Source organism: Amblyomma maculatum, chromosome 4 (assembly GCF_055883805.1).
Source record: "Amblyomma maculatum isolate TAMU_Amacu chromosome 4, ASM5588380v1, whole genome shotgun sequence".
NCBI lineage: Eukaryota > Metazoa > Arthropoda > Arachnida > Ixodida > Ixodidae > Amblyomma > Amblyomma maculatum.
This window is the reverse complement of record NC_139347.1, coordinates 37,116,470-37,130,734: the sequence shown is the minus strand read 5'-3', so window position 1 is coordinate 37,130,734 and position 14,265 is coordinate 37,116,470. Positions and strand designations below refer to the sequence as shown.

The 14,265-nt window shown below is 49.8% G+C and overlaps 1 protein-coding gene across 1 annotated transcript in view; it reads right to left on the bottom strand.

Moving 5' to 3' along the window:
* Glut4EF (Glucose transporter 4 enhancer factor) overlaps positions 1-14,265 on the bottom strand; it is a 108,020-nt gene that overhangs the window by 91,099 nt on the left and 2,656 nt on the right. The window contains exon 2 of the mRNA XM_084601112.1: positions 1,369-1,493. Within this exon, the coding sequence (XP_084457238.1) occupies positions 1,369-1,493 (125 nt within the window). The remainder of the gene's footprint in view (positions 1-1,368; positions 1,494-14,265) is intronic.

Sequence of the window (14,265 nt, the reverse complement as noted above, 5' to 3'; positions counted from 1 at the left end):
ACAAAGTGCGCGCCGGTTGTACAGCCTGGCGCACTAGATTTGTCCCTGCACAGCCCGGATCGCAGCTCGGCGTGTAATCCGCTTATCTATGCGCCCCTCCCCGAAGCTAGATATGGAGGGGCCGACGCCCGAAACACGGCGCACACTATGGCGCGAGACGCACTGAATCACGGCCGAACACCTCGTACCCAAAGTTACACGCAGCGCCGTCGGATCCTGCCCACGAGATGAAACAGCGAGGAGACATGCCGAGAGGTGCTGGAAATACGTTCATCAATAATTACGTCCAGCTCGCGGCTTCCAATCGATGCAGACTGTTGATGAAATGGTTCAACAAAATATGCCTCAAATACATGGCCAGAAAACAAAGCGAAACATTCGGAGAATTCTCTTGTTACGCGAAAGTTGAGAGTATAGCTCGCGCGTCGAGCGCGATCACAGCGAATGCGAATCCGAAGTATACTTGTTGCGTATATATAGCATTGATAGCGCTGCAGGGAACTATTTGCGCACTATGTGTTGAAACGGCATTTAGTAGTGCAGAGGTCGCGACCGCTGTTGTGCGCTCAGCGCACGCCAGTGATCAGTGCACGGAGCGCGGCCCGTTGTGCCGTTAAAGCGCTTGACACCGCACGCGCTCCTGCGACCCGTTCTCAGCACTGCCTGTCCGCTCGCAAAAAAGAAAAAAAAAAATAATAATAATAATAAAAAAGAAAAAAAAAAGAAAGAAAAAAAATAATAATAATAAAGAAAAAAAGAATCATTTGCATTGCTTTTCCTTTTTTATCTTTTCTTCTCGCAGCGTGTTCTTTCCTCCTCTATTTTCCTTTCTTGTTTTATTTTTCATCCGCGCAAAGCGCATTCAATCTCGCGAGCTGTTTGCGCCGATCTCCGTCCGCGAACGCGCCGCGAATGTTAATCGCGCGCCCACAGCGCGGCCTTTAAAGCCGTGTTCACCAGCCTTCTCTTCCCAACAGCAGATAAACCTGCTGCTGCGCTAACGAACAAACAAGAGCTCGCGAAGCACGCGGGACGGGTTGTGCGCGCGAAACAGACGGAAAATAACGGCTGAAAAAAAAAAAAAAAATAGAGACGACGAAAAGAACAGCATAGATCTCGCGATACAATAACTGTGCGGCGATGTAGCAGAGAAGCGGCGAACCGCACCTCTGCCGCGTTTGGCACAGTAAGCGTTTCTATATTGTTGCTAGCGGGAAAAATAAAGGTCAAGGCGTCCCCGCATCCGATACACTTTAATACTGGCGCTGCACCTCTCCCAATGTCTATCGTCCCCAAAGAGTCTGGCCAAGGAGGTGACCGTCTTCGAGTTCTGCGGCTGCGCGCAAGGAAGAGGGGGAAGGTACTCACCGGGCGCGTCCGAGGGCACCCTGGGCGACTTGGGGCTGCAGGAGAGGCGCATGAGCACCATCGCGGCCATGCAGTCGTCCATGGTGTCCGCGTCCTCGCTGGCACTGGGACGCCGCTTGCGACCGCTGCACAGAAGCGAGAAGCACAAGGTCAGCGACAGCAGCAGGCAACACAAGAACAGTACAATACGCTATGAATGCCGTCCATACCACTCAAAGTGACAATGACCGGAACTTCGGGAGTGATCGTTGACAATGTGCGTAATTTTCCCTTTCATGCTGATTGGACATCTTCAGACACAGGCATGCAAAGGTGTTTTCGCTTGTGGATCCGTTTAGTCTGAAAGAGATAATTTTTGCGAGACCTCCTCAAATCGCGTAAAATTGGTTACGGGCACACAATTCGAGAACACAGTGTTGTGCGCCCTTTGCTAAGTGTTACGCGCATACAATGCGAGAACACAGTGTTGTGCACCCTTTGCTAAGTGTTCTGACAACAAAGGCAATTAATTCTACTGGCAAAATATAGGCGGTATGCGACGAGCAATGGTGTAAGTGGCGCTCTCCCATTCTCTCCGGTAGGGGTTTAAAATGTAGCTGAAATCAGTGGCTTCGTGAACACACCTTTTTATTTCGACTATTGAAAAAGGAAAGTGCAAATTTGTGTGCTTAACTGGAGACACCGTGCCGCAAGTATCTTTAAGACATTTCTGCCTAAACTGCGTCTCTTTCACACACACACACACACACACACACACACACACACACACACACACACACACACACACACACACACACACACACACACACACACACACACACACACACACACACACACACACACACACACACACACACACACACACACACACACACACACCATGCAATGCGCACATAGGTGATCAATGCGAGCTCGTGCATAATCCAAAAAAGCAGGGGTGATGCCCCCCCCCCCCCCCCCCCCTTACTCATGTCGGCCAAAGTGCGGTCGGTCGTGCCACACACACACGCGTAGTGTAGCGGAGGACGATTACTCATCGTTGGCCAGACACCACCGCGACACGCGATGAAACGAGGGCGCGCCTCCCTGACTGGGCCCCTCGTTAATTATGCGCGCACACACTCCGGGCGCCACTCCGTTCCCGCGGAGAGGGCAACCCCGCTCTCCTCTCCACCAGTGTCACGCAGTCAGCGGAGGGAAGCAACAGCCCGCCACCACCACTCGTCGCAGCACCACGAGCACTTACCACGGCATGAAGGTAGGGGCGGGTTTCTTCCGCTACTTAATTTAGAAAGAAATAATAAAGTGAAGAAGAGGTAGGTTCCCTCGTTCTCTTGCGTTTGTTATTACGGCTGGTGCTACTGAAACAGACGGTGCCGCCGGGTTCCGAGAAGATATCGATCAACTCGTTAGCATAAACACGATAACTATCGCATTAGTCAGGCGATTTCTTTTTCTTTTCTTTTTTTGTCGCCCCAGAGAAGCAAAAATGAACTCGCTGGCCTGCAGGCCTATACACGTCAAAACCCTTACTTGTAACGGGAGAGGGTAAAAATAATTTCAAAGCAATCAATCGGGACACCCTTTGGAAAAACATACAGCGGTCATCTTTTTAAAGGCTCCGTTCGCACGCAATCGCTCTCTTTTATCGCGAAGCTCTATCTCTGCTGTCAGCTTCCGGTTGCACTATGAACGAGGCAGACGCCGAGGTGCATCAGCCCTTCCTGCTTCCTATACACAACAGAAGACCGACTGTAAGTACACGAAGATCATACTCGTCATTCGGAGGAAAAGGGCAGCAACAACGGAAGACGAGACTGAAAGATGACATCCTCGAAAGCAGTGCGTGTGACATTGCTACATCTTCGTATCGCGTCCCACAGCGCATCGCTCTTCAATCAAACGCAAACTGCGAGAGTCCCGAATGGGCAGAGTGATGACCGCTGCCCACGGTGTGTGTTCCACGGCGCCCTCTAAAGTTCCGTCCCTACGCCGTTGTATGCTGCTGAATACAAGCAACTTCGGTTCTTCGCACAAGTGCCCGCCGAAATGGACGAGAAATCTCGACGGCAACTAATGAATGTTCACAGTGGACACTCTGCAAAGTTATCGACTCATTTACAAACACAACGGAACTGCAGCGCCCGATACCATGGAATCAAGTAGGCAACCGTGAATAGTCCCTGTAGGCTTATATAGCGAGAGATCAATACAGCTATCCAGACTTCAGGAACTGCTCGCAACAGAAGTAGGGTGCCAGGGAGCCTCGATGCGCACGCCCCTTCCGCCGCCCCGTGGAGAGGGCGCGCATAACTGCTCGGGCCCTATTAGCACAGTCGCTCTCACTGGATTAGTCGTAGCGACCGCTTTTCATCTTGACAGGTGCCTCACTACTCATGAAAGTCGACTCACTGGCCTCAATGCTGCAAAGTTTGCAAAATTATCCTCAATTGAATTCCTAACTTGATTCTGTTCAATTGGGAATGAATAAAAATGTAGCCAGGACCGGCCGAGGGACAGGTGAGATTAGGGAGGTTCGCTACGTCGTATAAAAGTTGCTAGGGCATTTGTCCCGAATAACAATCATGATGATGATGGCGAATGGGGCCTTCGCATATACAGTCAGCGGAACAGTGCTGCAGTCCACCTAACTGCGCGCTGGTGCAGTAGGGGAAAAAAAAGGGGGGGGGGGGGTGATAACTAAACTGCTCTTTCCGCTCGGGTCCTTCCTGCTACCGTAGTCAGCGACCTCTCGGTGACCGCATCAGCGCGTTTGCGGTGAGGGATAACGGTGCCCGGCTATCGTCGCTGCCGCTCTTGGATCCTCCCCACCGAATGCAAGACCGCAAACAGTTCGCCCTTTATCTCCTCTGCTTTTTCTTTCTTTTACTCTATTCTGGACCTGCTTTTCCGAGCTTGCGACAAGGCGGCCGGCGTTGTTATTGTGCGTCCACTGATATCGGGATATCCTTGTGAGCGCTTGGCGTTGGTATACTGCTAGTAGACTTTCTCCTGCCTTCGTTGTGGCGCGTCTCTGCCGTCGCAGTGAACAGCAGAATATCGAAGCCCTTTGTGCCGCGATCGGATGGACGCAGTGTCGCCGATTGCACGGCTCTCCGGCGGCCAACGGATTAGTGGCTCCTTGGAGTCTAGCTCCTTCCGTCCATCTTATTCAGCCTCTTTTTTTTTTTTTTTTTTGAGGAGTGCATGCAGACTCGCTCCCCAGTCTACCACGAGCAGTTCGAATGATAACGTCGCAAATAATAGTTATGCGAATAATAATAGTAATTCGAGTGAATGCCAGAATCAACTTGCAGACATTGTTGGCTGGCCACACCACTTGGTCCTCCGGCACCCATACACGAAGAGATATATACATACGCAAACCCCCTCTTAGCTATATTTAGTGAGATCGCAGATAATAGGAGCCCTCAACCTCGCTACACAGCCGAGGAACGATTCGACATCACTCTAGCGCCGGTTGCTCCAACTAATATCCATCATCTAAACATGCAGCTGCAATAAGAGATAGAGAGAAAGAGAGAAAATAACTAATTTTGAGATTAATAAAAGAGTGGCAAGGTGCGGCATCTTACATCGGTATCGTAGCATACTTGCCTGAACAGAGAGAAATAAGCGGTAAGAGTCATTGGCCTAATCTGGTGAGGCAATAATGGAGAGGGGAAGGGGACAAGTGAAGAAATTTGGAAGAGCGTATGCGCAGAACCTAAAAGTAAGCGACAGATAGAAATACCAAGCGAGGAGAAGACATCGCCTCCTTCTTTACGCAGTGCATATAAGTGGATGAGTGCACTTCCCCATCATGTCCCACCGCAGATGACCGCAGCGGGATGCCGGACTGAACGCGACAACGTTACACGGCCGCCAGCGAAATCGCTATATTTTTCGCTCTCCGCTACTCTCCGCCCCGCGTCGTCCCAGCGGGATCCAATATCACCGCCGCCGCTCAAGGTTTCTCCCATTGTAGCAGCGAGAGCATTTGCTCGACGCTCGGACGAAGAAAGGGTGCCAACAGCGACGACGATGAAAACAAGCGAGGGCGAAAATAGCGCCGGAGAAAGGGGGACGAGGGTATGAGGAAGAGGACAGCTAGCCTACACAGCAGGCGCTTGAAGAGAATTCGAGGGCATGGAAGAATGCCTGAAAAACAGAGGGAAGGGTGAACGAGGAGAGAGAGAGAGAGAGAGAGAGAGAGAGAGAGAGAGAGAGAGAGAGAGAGAATTTATTGATGCTAAGACGTATCATGGGACAGCTGAGAAAGAGTGCGATTAAATCTGAAGGAAGGGTAAAAAAATAAAACAAAAGATTGAAAAAATTGGGGACTGCACAACGTCACGCGGGACTTGATGGATAGAAGATACGAGAGAGAAAGGATGGGTGGAGGAGAAAAGAACGACGGAAGAGGGAGCGGAGAGCAAAATCAACAACGCGACGCACGAAGAAACAAGTGTGCAAAGTTCAGCGGGAGAGAGCGGAACGCGAGACCAAAAAAGAAAAAAACAAAGCGAGCAAGCGACTGCAGCCACATGTGGGCATCCCCAAAAAAGAAAAAAACAAAGCGAGCAAGCGACTGCAGCCACATGTGGGCATCCACTCTGACTGCGCCTCTCTCTAAACCTCCTCGACTAGAGAAGAAAGGAACAGTGAAATGAAACAAAGCAGGCAAAAGGCGAGGAGGCGGAGTTAGTAAGGCGAAGGACAAAATAGTGGCGATATCGAAAAAGGTATGGGGGCAAAGAAAGGGTCGTGAAATCGCTGGGAAAGGAATTCGGCAACGGCCCGTTACGGCGACCAATACCGTACTGCCACACCTCCCCCCCTCCCCCCCCCCCCCCCTTTCTCTTCCTACCGGAAAAAAAGAGGATCTTCAAGGGCATGGCTCGACGACTGCCAAGAGAAAAGCCCCCCCCCCCCCCCCCCCCCAACCCCTCCCTTCCCCCCAACCTTCTACCCAACAACCCCTCCCTTCCCCCCAACCTTCTACCCAACACACAGAGATCAAAGGAACTCGGGATCCTCGGGATGACATTTCCTATGGAGGAGGAAAGGAAATCTGCATTATAAACAGAGAAGGATGAGGAGGGGGTGTGTTTAACTGCCGAGAGGGAAAGAACGACAGCGAATAAAAGTATTATGCTCCACAAGCAAGACGAGATATTTCGCCATCGAAATATTCAGATGAACAGCATTGAGGGAGAGTTTCCAAGCAGAAAAATCTCCAAGCAGAAAAAGGAGGAGGCATTGCCGCTACGGCAAGCGTGAGTCACGCCTGGAGAACTTGCGTCGTCGTCGTCGTTTTGGTACCTTTCCAAAGAAGCCGGCGCTGTCGCAAGACGCGTAACCGCTCTCTGCCTGTGTTCCACCGATCTGCTCGCAGCTCTCTCTCTCTCATTCGCGACGCTTTCTTTTGCTTTTGCTATTTCCAGGCTCGGGACGCTCGTAAAACTGGCTCGCGCTCCAGGTCGCAAGCACTCGGGCCTCAAACATCCCCTCCCCCTCTTCCACCACTGCGGGAGATGAGGAAGCCCAAGGGCTCACAATAGCACCGGTTCTCCTGAAGTTCAGGGGTATACATGCGTGCCGGTAGAGGTTCAAAAGGAGGGCTTCCACGTGATAGCGAAAATTAAAAAAAAAGGACATAATAAAAGCAGGCCAACTGAGAAGGATGGGAAAGTATCTCGGGCGTGGGGGTGGCGATGGGGAACAACCTTCCACCACCATCTAACCATCTTTTTTTTCTTTGCACACAAAGGAATTGCGCGGTGTCGCAGCGGTACAGAGCAGAAAAGAGAAAGAGACAGAGCGGCGACGGATAATCTACTGGTCCTAGAAAAAGCAGGTCCCGTTGCACAACAGCCTATTCCCTTTCTTCACTTCGTCCCGCTTCTCCCGTCACTTTGCCCCTTCTGAAGGGACGGCAACGGCGAAAAGAAATTCCTGGGTCATTCTCCTTCTTATCGTTCTTTTTTTTTTTCTTTTCTTTTATTCCGTTCCCACCTCGCTTTAAAGCTCACATACTTCTTTCTTCGCTCGTGTGTTTACGCTTTCTCCTCCGGGGAGACGGCTGCTGAAGCGGAGGCCTTTGTGGCTCCGGTCATTTCCGCGTGCGTAAGAAGCGCCGCCAAGGAGTGCATTAGGGGCGATGACCAAAGCGCTCAGCGGAACCAATGAGCTGTCGCCGCCTACTCGTGTCGAGTGCTGCCTAACGCCGTAGAGTCACACACGTGCAAGCAAGGATAAATAACGCCCATCCCCTATGCAATTATAGGCAGGGACAGCCGGTCATATGCGCAAGTCTCTCTTGACAACAACAACTACATATACACAAAAACAACAACTGCGGACAACCGGAGTGACGAAAAGTGATAGCGTATTCACTCAAATATGGCTCTCCGTCCGCTGTCACCGTCATCGGCAGCAAGCTATGTCCGCCGAAAATAAGAAAGAAATAAAGGGTTACCCTGCGCCAGCAACCGAAACCTTATCCAGCAAATTTTCTAGCCTCATCCGCCCACCTAACCCCTAGTAGAGGTTCTTCCCTTGCCTCTTCTTCTTGATTGGTATTGGACGCGAAGGATGAAAACGAGGACGCAGATGTTGACAAATAAAAGCAACTTTATAGATCAGAATAGCATGATTGGAGTGAAGACAAATTTTAGAGTATCAATTACAGAGGCTCACGACAACAACCCCAGATTCTCGACAACATCTCTTCTTAATCTCGGCTCGTCGCCGACTGGCCACGCCCCTTCATGGGCAGGCCTTAAGTCCCCAGATCCGATTTTTAAAGGCGTCTAGGGACTTTTTTTTTTTTTTTTTTTCGAAGAGTTTGCCACAAGGCATAAGTTGAGAAAGGGGGAATGGGATGCAGGAGATAGAAAGTTAAAAGAAGGAGTGAAGTCCAGTTGTGCTTATGTATTCGAAAAGGTTGACAGTATAGCGATTGTCCATTGTCCATTTCCCATAATCAATATCGCGATTCAACCGCAGGCCCACCTTTATGATTATCCGTTGCCTAATGTGCGTCTGGGACTTTAATCTAATCGGCCTGTAGCCGCTTAGATAGGCGGGCAAGAAAACACACTGAATAGCATGCGACGCTGGTATGACGTGACCAGACAAAATACAAAGCAAGTATAACACTAAAATTCGTGTCTCTGCGCTGACACACGTGAACTGGCAGAACACAGGGCAAGGAAAGCGAAACCAAATCTCAGACGCGTACAGATTTCACACCACAACACAACCATTGAAAGCACAAACGAACTCGATGAACTCGGTACCTCTGCACCTCATCGCGGCGCGGTTCAACCGAGGCCGAAATACACATGTAAAAACAGAATGGCCCTCTTCCCTCCCTTTCCCACGAACGGTGTTGCCAGCCCAACACTAGCGAAACCATCTCCGCGTCGCCATTCAACCTGTCAGCTCAGACCAATAAGGGGCGAAGGTTTATGTCTTCCCTGCTCAGCGCATTACTAATGGTACGGCACCGACGCAATCGTAAGCTGGCAAAACAAAACACGAAAGGGGACGGTCGCTCGTGAAGCGCGGTGTTTACACTATTAAAACGCAGTCCGTGTTTCTGACCTCGCTCGCGCGAGCCAGGGGCGCTGTTTCTAACGCGATGCCTTCGTGGGATTCGTGCCCACGACCGGCCAGTAATGCACGTTTTAGGCAGACGGAGAGAGAGAGGGGGATGGCGCAGGCACGAGACCGTGCTCGCGAAGTCTCTGTTTAACGTAAGAGCGCGCGCTCTGACAGGACCGAGTTCACGCTTCATTGCGATATATTTCTCTTGTAAATTGTCCGACCCCCCGGCGCGAGCCCCGAACGCGACCGCGACGACACATGGTTCGCAGGCCGGCGGGAACACGTATTTTGCCCGATACGTGACGATCTCGAGCTCGGTGACTCCACACCCCTTTACCCCTGTTACCTTTGTCCTTCCATTATTCCAAGCTACCATCGTCTCTCCCTCTTTTTATTGCGAAAGCAATACTACTTTCACTTTCAAGCCTTTGCGGTGCGACGGCGGTGCACATGAAATGACCTTTCGCATGACCTCTGTGTGACGTCACGCCTCAAAGCTGGGAGACCAACTCGCGCCGCCCGTGAGAGACGGCGGTGCGCATGAACGGCGGCCTAACTCCCGCTCTCTCCGCCAGGAGCGCCACAGGTGTTGTGACGTTATACAGCTGTATGACAGTAGCATTGATAATGGCGGTGCATTTAGTTGATAATAATGATGAGAGCAAACGTAATGCACCATATGCAGCACCAAACTCCAGCTTTCGGATTTCTGCAGTGTAGATTCCACAGTGCTCTCAACGTTTTTTCTTTCGCACTAAATTCTCTGTCCACATCACATGTTTATTTCTTCTGCCTTGTTTTAGCTATCATTAGCCCGCGCTTCGTTATTTAGCGCAGTCTTCCCTCTTCCTATTCCATCGTTTTATCATTATTCTATTTCTTTCTTAAGCTCCCCATATTATTCTCAGTTTAATTTCAAGCCCCAGACGTGACGTGAAAAGAGAGTCGGCTAAAGAGTCAGTACTATAAATTTGCTTCATGCAGCAAACACTACTTGGGCCAGCAAGTAACCGCCACGGTCACCGGTCGGCGGTGAGCCTGAGTTCGCGGGATCGTAAGGCAAAAACGCTCGCTAGCTACGCCACACAGCAACCGAGCCAAACAAGCGGCATTATTGAAGGTGCAGATGACGCACAGCACAGGATGCAAGCCACATGCAAAATCACCCCCCATGAATGCTGAGCATAATGGAGCGCTGTTGATGGAGTCAGTGACGCGTCGTGGCCAAGTTCAATGTCCTCGCCTCTTCCCTAAACGATAATAAAACAGCTGTATAGTCTGGTGCTGTATTTTTGTAGATGGAACTCTCTTACCAAAGGCATGTTTTTGAATGTTTTTTTTTTCTTTTTTTTTTTTTAACCCCGCATTGTTCCGCATGATTCTCTGTTCTTTGGCACTTCGGAGTGAACATTTTGTTCATACAGTGTGACAGTGGCTATATTTCCTTGCTTCTCGTCTGTTTGCAACTGCCAAGGTTTTGTTCATCAAGCCCCTCTTAGGGACCAAAAAGCTCGACACATCCCGGTTAGCTCCGATCTAAAAATAAGAAGACAGAATAGAATAAGCAAGAGCCGGTAACTTCCGCAGCACCGAATGTCCGCGCTCATGTCGAGCGCAGAATTCAACATTTTTGTTTGTTTATCGCTGTCAAATAGCGCGGATACCGGAGCTAGTAAATACAGCTGAGAGCGGAGGGTACAGGCACCGCTTACGGGGCAAAGTAACAAGGTTCATCGTCCTATACTCGACAGAACAAAGTGCCGATGAACTGCGCGCCTGCACACGACGGCGAGCGCCGGCAGATGCCGACGGTGTTTGTATTCTGGCACCGTCTTAATTCGCTACTCCTAAGTTGGGGTTATCGCTCGACCTTTGAAATCGCACTCTGGGTTGCCTTTTTCGCGTTCATTTTTTTTTTTCTCTATTTCAGTTTCTTTCACGAAAAGCCAAATAAAGAAAAAAGAAAGACATAAACGAGCACGCCGCGATAGTCAATGATCCAGGGCGTTAACTCGGATCGAAGGTCACGTGCTGGCCTATCTATAGAAAGGTATACGTGTACCGCGTGCTTTTTCCAATTTCCGCATGCCGCTTTTTTTTTTTTTTAATTTATTGCTTTTCAAAGAAGCAGCGATAGATGCTTTCCGGAGTAGCCTGAGACTCCAGCCTGATGCAGCGGCTGCCACCGCACGTTCTGCACTCAGTTATGCCTCAACTGCATGCTTGTGTGGCCACACGCGCTGAAACAAAGCCACAGACACAGTTAGCATGCCGAACTGTTGCTGCACACGCTGCTTCGCACTCACGGCTCACCTATGTTTCAGACATTCTGCCTAACACGATCAGGGAAGGTGTAAATCAGTGCAAAATGCCTCTTATACCACCGCCACCTCCACTGCGCGATCAGTCCCTTTAATCGAGAGGAACTTTCGTGTCATATTGGCTCTTTATACCTCGCCTTCAATGCGTCAGAGACGTGTCACGCCAGAAAGTGCTTGTGCACCGTTCTGGCAGAATACCACTGCACCCGTGACCGCATTCACTACACATTATACGGTGTAGGCGACGCGTGTCGTTACAAGCCAAGCACGGCATCGGAATCGCGGCGTTAGGTCTTCATGTGGGTACGCCGACTTGAAAAGCCCCGGAAGCACTGGCATCTCTTTCCACCACCCGCTGCTTCGCGGAAGAGAGAGAGATAGAGAGGGTTATGCGTCGCAGAGTGCGATGTTCGACCGCGGTTGACACCGCATCCGCAAACCTGCAGCCTGTCGTCCTTCGTAGAGCGAAGCGCCAACGCATGTGCACGAAAAGGCTGAGTGCGCTGACACGTGCGTGTCTCGTTATCGCCCCGTATCGACGCCACCGCGCAGCTTTTGCAGGTCACTAGCCGCGGAGTCTTGCCAGCGCTCGGCTAATGACCAGGGCTCTACCCAGCTGCTTCCCAAGTCCGTGTATGAGGCCACAGTGTTGAGCCTCGCTCGCTTCTCGACTTCATCGCAACCGTTCTGGCGTCCGGTTGCTGAGTTCAAGGTTGTGAGATCGAATCCCGGCTGCAGTATACAGAGAAATCAAGGTGCAAAAACGCTTGCGCGCTCTGCAATACTCATCCGGGTCACTCTCCCATAGCGTACACCTGCGCCCTTTCGCTATTGTACCCCGAAAAGAACTTTCCAAAACAGGCTTAGAGCCGATTTTTGTCAAAAAATGCGGGGTCTTGGGAACGAATAGGCGCTTATCAGTGCCAAGACTACACAAAGCTGAATACACGGTGCAGTGAGTTTTTGGTCGACTGATATTATATACCTTTTCCCCTTCATGGATCACTGCCTTGTCGTGGCGGAGGGGCTTGCTGTGTCGTGAGGGGCTTGATGAAGTCGTGAGCTCTGCTGTGTAGGGCCACCCAAGATAGACAGGTCACGGCAGAGAGTTCTCACAAAATGTGATTCACTGGAGAAGGTAATGGCAACCCACTCCAGTATTTCCTGCCAAGAAAACCCTATGGCCAGTTCTGAACGCCTGAACTGAACTGAACTGATTATATACCTTTTAACGCGAATCACTTATGAAGCGACCTAGTATGCCGATATCTTCAAAAATAAAAGTTGCGGAACGCGATCCAAAACGCGGGTTATGAACAGACGTCTTAATTTGCTTCATCGTCGCAGGTGCCATCAATGCTAATGAAGTCCTGCTCTAATGGACAGCGTGATGTTGAATTACGGTTGTTTTCTTCGAAATAGAGCAAAATATGGGGCATTTTACATACCGCACTGAAACAAGCTATGATAGATAATCTCTTGCATCACCTCCTCCCCCCCCCCTTTTCCCTTTTTAGAATAGAGAAAATAATCCAAAACAGGAAACTTTTTGCCGCATAATCCGATCTGCACCCGGATTTACGTCTGAAAAATCGCACGATTTATCACATTTTGGAAAGATATCCGCCTCGTAGCCAAAGCGCAGTTTCGGGACCTCAAATCCAAAACATAATATAGCTTCGCGTCCTATCATATTAACATCCTGCCTATCATATAAAAAGCACAAAAGCTCCATTTCATGCGGCGATTCTCGGAGGTTCCATAAATTATGTCGTCAAGCGCTTAATCGCGCGACCGCATAAACCTTGGCGGGCTATATGCGTGGAAGGAAAGGGCAACGCACCGCGGAGCCGTGTTCGCGTACTCGCCCCGTGTTTTTTTACCGGTGAACAACTGGCAAGAGCGACGACTTCCGTACAGTCTCGGTGCACTCTCACGTATCCTTCTCTGTCAGGGCGAACGGCAAGGCGATCTGGGATCGCCCGGAACCGTGTATACTATATATCCACACGTGCTCCTGCAAGCATCCAGCTGACTTCTACGGAACTGGACACAATTATGCACATAGAAGTTTGCCACGGTCGCATTTAGGAAAGTGCGCAATTCCTTCGATAAGAAAGGACACATCACGATTATAAAGTACACAGTTGGAGTACGCAGTACACCTACCTAAGAATTCTCGGGTTTACGAAAGTTAACGAGTATAAAGAACTGGGCGAGTTGGATTGGATTCACCTTAAAGCAGCGCGAAAACACAAGACTAAAAGGAACAGGAGACGACATAAGCGCTTTCTAACAACTGAATTTTTATTTGTAGAAAGGTGTAGTTATATAGGAACCAACCCAGATAAAATCAAGACGAGACACGTGAAAACCACCGCGGTGCCCTTTTACGTGTCCCGTCTTGATTTTATCTGGGTTGGTTCCTATATAACTACACCTTTCTACAAATAAAAATTCAGTTGTTAGAAAGCGCTTGTGTCGTCTCCTGTTCCTTTTAGTCTTGTGTTTTCGCGCTGCTTTAAGATTTACGAAAGTTGCCGTTCGGTAGGAGGCGCCTTCGCACTGGCTTAGGCTTTCTTGTGCTCTTCTATACGCGTACCGAAAACTCAAAGGCACTTTGTTCTATAAACGCGCTCAACGCTAAACGGGCAATCTCGGTAAAAAGACTTATTGTCCCGGATTGCGCATTTGGCATGCATTATGAATATGCGTTTGTTATGTTATTAATTTTCCTGAGAATTATATCTGCCTCGAAAACCATCGTACAAATAGGAAAAAATTCTGACAAAAATTTTCCTTCTGTCCTTTCGCTTATTTTTTTTTTTTTTTCTTCTCTCTATAGCGCGCGCTTCCGTGATTAACTATGAAATAAATGGGAGTCACCTGCGAAATGTTTCGGAGTGGTGTTTTCCGCGAGGAGCTTACAGCACGCTCCGACGGCGTAACAAGTTAATGAGCG